The sequence below is a fragment of the Aristolochia californica genome, unplaced genomic scaffold, assembly GCF_029961685.1.
Source record: "Aristolochia californica isolate CCGP_79_NKW_82.1479 unplaced genomic scaffold, dmAriCali1.0.hap1 SCAF_3, whole genome shotgun sequence".
In the NCBI taxonomy this organism is placed as follows: domain Eukaryota; kingdom Viridiplantae; phylum Streptophyta; class Magnoliopsida; order Piperales; family Aristolochiaceae; genus Aristolochia; species Aristolochia californica.
In genome coordinates, this window is record NW_027181992.1 from 11,561,642 (window position 1) to 11,565,691 (window position 4,050).

General features: G+C 32.7%; 1 protein-coding gene across 1 annotated transcript; it reads left to right on the plus strand.

The window, feature by feature from the left end:
- Positions 1-3,316: 3,316 nt before the first annotated feature.
- LOC137959356 (uncharacterized) lies at positions 3,317-3,823 on the plus strand. The gene has a single exon (XM_068806757.1). It carries the CDS (start codon positions 3,317-3,319, stop codon positions 3,821-3,823), a length of 507 nt encoding a protein of 168 aa, XP_068662858.1.
- The last annotated feature ends 227 nt before the right edge of the window (positions 3,824-4,050 follow it).

A 4,050-nucleotide genomic window follows, 5' to 3' on the forward strand; every position in this document is an offset into this window, starting at 1 on the left:
TGACCAAATGCAAATTGTAACTATATTTTATTTATCAGACTTAAATATCTAGTTTAATATAGTAATAAAATTTAATAAAAATAATAAATAAATAAATACAACTTTATTAATAACCTAAGAAAGATTATTCTAATAACGAGTTCGTGCCTTCAATATTAAAATCATCAAGTTACAAGTTTAGTACATAAGAACGACACATGTTCAAAAGCAATAAAATACAACCACCATTTATCATTCCACATGCAAGTCTCTATGTCATTTCGAAATTGTGCAGCTAAAGTTCATCTCTTGTGTCAAGTTGATTAACCTCCCCTCAAGGCAATGATTTGATTCAACTAACTCTTCCTTGGGTGTTAGTGTAGATGAGTTCAAGTACACTAGAAAATAGATTCTAGTGTTAGTACCCCAAAATGAAAAATATGATGTAAACAAGAGAATGAGTAATTTTTTATATTATACTTAAATTGAACTTATACCTAAAAAGATAATTAACCAAAATAAATATGGTTACTACACTAACAAGTGATTTAATGTAGTATTAAAATATATTAATAAACTAATTAATGAAATACTATATTATATTAATTAATTATTACGGTTTATTTTGAAATAATGTAATAACGAGAGAATATAATAAATTATAAAAAATAATTAAATTAAAATATAACTTAAGTGAATATAATAAATAAATAAATAAATATTTTAACATTTAAAATCACTAATTTAATACAATAATAAAATAATAATAATAAATAAATAAATAAAAATATTATTTTATCAATAACACAATATATATATTTTTATGTATTATTAATTAATAATTTTAATTAAAAATAACAATGGGATAATTAAACCAAAATAATTGATCAAATGTTTACTTTAACAATATTTTAATTACGACTATTAAATCACTAATTTAATAAAGTAATTAAAAAATAAATATAATGAAAATAAAAAATTATTTTATTAATTACAGAAGATGGATTTTTTACATAGCATTAATTAATAATATATTTTTACAAAATTAAAAATAATTAGTTTGATTAATTATAAAAATGGGATAATTAACCAAAATAATTGATTAAATGCTTTCTTTAACAATATTTTAATTATTAGTCATAGATTTCTAATTTAATATAGTAATAAAATTAATGAATATAATAAATAAATAAATATATTATTTTATTAATAACCTAGGATAGATTATTAATAACATATATATATGTAATTAAAACTTAAAAAAAACATGCTTGAAAATGAACCGAGTTACCAGTAATAGTCCACAATTTACATCATAAAAGTAAAATACACGTTCAAAAGCAATAATATACAACCATTGATGATCATTCCACATGCGAGTAGCTATTTGATCTCAAAATTATACAAATCTTGTGGATTCTAATGAAAACCCAAATCTTAACCATAATGACATTCATAATATATCAATGATAAGTCTTGCAAAGTCATAATTAAAAAAAATATCACTAAAATACAAAACACTCGTCCCAAAGTAGATAGTGTACTTAAAACTCATTACTATATTTCACCAGAAAATATTTAAGCCACTGGAGTCGCTCTTCCACTGTTAGCTTCATAAACATGCCTCTCTTAATTTGTGTGCGCAAAACTTCAACTGTATCGGCAAGTCCGGGATTTCCATGAGAGTCGAACCAATTTTTTCTAATATTACAATCTTTAGGTTTGATAGCATCACTAAACACCACAGCGATTTCCTTCATTGCACTAAAGAATATGCAAGTCTCATCAGTGGAGATTTCAGTTATCTTTCTACGACGAGTCAAAGTTGACGGGTTACCACTTCGAGACTAATCAGGTGCCGACTCATTCCTGTGAAGGAATGGTGATAGGGTATCCTTACCTAAATCGACATCCTCGAGTGGGTCCAAGGGTGAATGTTCTAACTCACACTGGACATCATTGCACATGTCTATGCTAGTTTGACTTACTGCCCCATGGCTATTGAGTTTCCCACTATCAAAACCAATTTGTCGTAAAGTGGGTGCCCTTCACGTCTATACTTCTCAGCATTGTTATGCTCCTACAAGAAAGAAACATCTTTTAGACCTCTTGCAATAGAGTTATAGTAATGTGAAAAACATGCAAAAATGTTTTGCAGTTCAGCATGATTTACTGACCTTGATATAGTCTTGCCATATAAAATAACATGTAGTAACTTGATGTGTGGTTGCATCTCAGTCAAACCAACTAGTGTTAAGATAGCTCGTTACTGTTTGGTAAGTTTTCTTCCATGATCTTGTTCGATTCTTGAGCTGCTCAAAAGTTTTTTTATTAAATGTGTCTTCATTAAACATCATGCTTCCAAACGCCATAGGGCAACATGTTCCCCATATTGACCTGCTCAACCAAGAGATCGCACATTTTGTTGTCATCCTCAAAGGTCCAAATGTCATATGCTCAAGGATTTGTTGTCTTCTTCCAGCCAATTATAATCTAAATCTGAGATGGTCAAACTTTATCAGACAACTTTTACTTGTCATAGTAAATAGGGACACATGGAAACACAAATAACCACTTAAAAAAACCACGTGGTGGATATTTAGGAGCCATTCGAATCTCCTCACCGCATGGCAAGATCATTCCATACCACTTCAAAATTATTCAACAACATTTTATAACATTTACAAATTAATCAAACTAATTCCATCTCAAATGACTAGAACAATGCAAAAACACACTCATCAAGTCCAAATTCACCTAACACACTTGGTAGAGCCCCATATGACTTCGCAATCACTACGAACCATACCACTTCAATGATGGAGGTCGGGTTTCTTTGGCTAAAGGACGCCCGTGTAGGCGATTCAGCCTAGTTTGAACTGGACTCAACCCACCCAATGGCCCCATAAACCCTAAACCTTAACTCCATTAGCCTCTAAACCCTAAACCCTAAACCCTAAACTTTTTACACTAAACCCCCTAAAAGCCCAAAACCCTAACCCTATAACCCTATAACCCCAAACTCTCAACCCCTAAACCCTAACTTCTATAAACACTAAACCCTAAATACCATAAACCCTACCATAACTATACTCTAAATACCCTAAACCCGAAATTATAGACTACCTTAACCCTAACTCTAAATACCCTAAACCATAAACCATTGAACCCTAAATACCATAAACCCTAACCCTATATCCCAAATTTATGCAGAAACTAAAATATAAATACAAATACCGCACACAAAAATTAAGATTAAATGAAATACAACAATAAATTAATAAAAAAAATTAGGGTTTAGGGTTATCTTCTAAAATTTTGGGAAAACTGAAACCCAATGTGGAAATCGAAGCCAAATGGAGAAATCAAGGGAAATCGAAGTAGAATTGAAGAAATTGACGCTAAAATGGGGAAATCAAAATCGAAATGGGTTGAATCAAAGGAAATTAGAGGATTTTTAGGGGAAAAGAGAAGGGCGAGAGGGAGAGGGGACATGGAGGCCGAGAGAGACAGGGAGAGGAGATGTGAAGACGATGAAGGGAGAAGAAATGAGAAGAAGATGAGAAGGGAGAAGAGATACGAAGAAGCCGAAGGGTGTGAGAACACGAGAGAAAGAAGAGAGAGAGAAAAAAAATCGGGAGAGGAAGGCCGAGAGGGAGAAGAGAGCGCGAATGAGAAAAAAAAATTCATCGGGGGAGGAAAAGATGCATCCCGAATGAGGCTCCAAGTGGATGATTCGCAAATTTGGGCTGAATCTGTCAAAGTCCTAAGCAAGAGTACTTCCCAGGAGGTCACCTATCCTAGAATTACTCTTGCCCAAACTCGCTTAACTTCGGAGTTCTAAGTCAGATACTTAGCCAATACAACCCGAAAAGACTAGCCGTTTAAGGTGCGGAAAGCCAAGTATCTAACTCAGAACACAAACTCTAACAAGAGGGAGGGAACCACTCTGACACCCACCCCGCCTGTTCTGGAGCCGCTTCTCACGGGATACGAACGCGGGCCGTGGTGTGCCTAGCTCTGATACCATGTCAAAGTCCTAAGCAAGAGTACTTCCCCGGAGATCACCCA

Bases quoted from the DNA above. Each gene is read 5' to 3' on its own strand.
- LOC137959356 (XM_068806757.1), top strand. From the start codon at position 3,317: ATGTGGAAATCGAAGCCAAATGGAGAAATCAAGGGAAATCGAAGTAGA.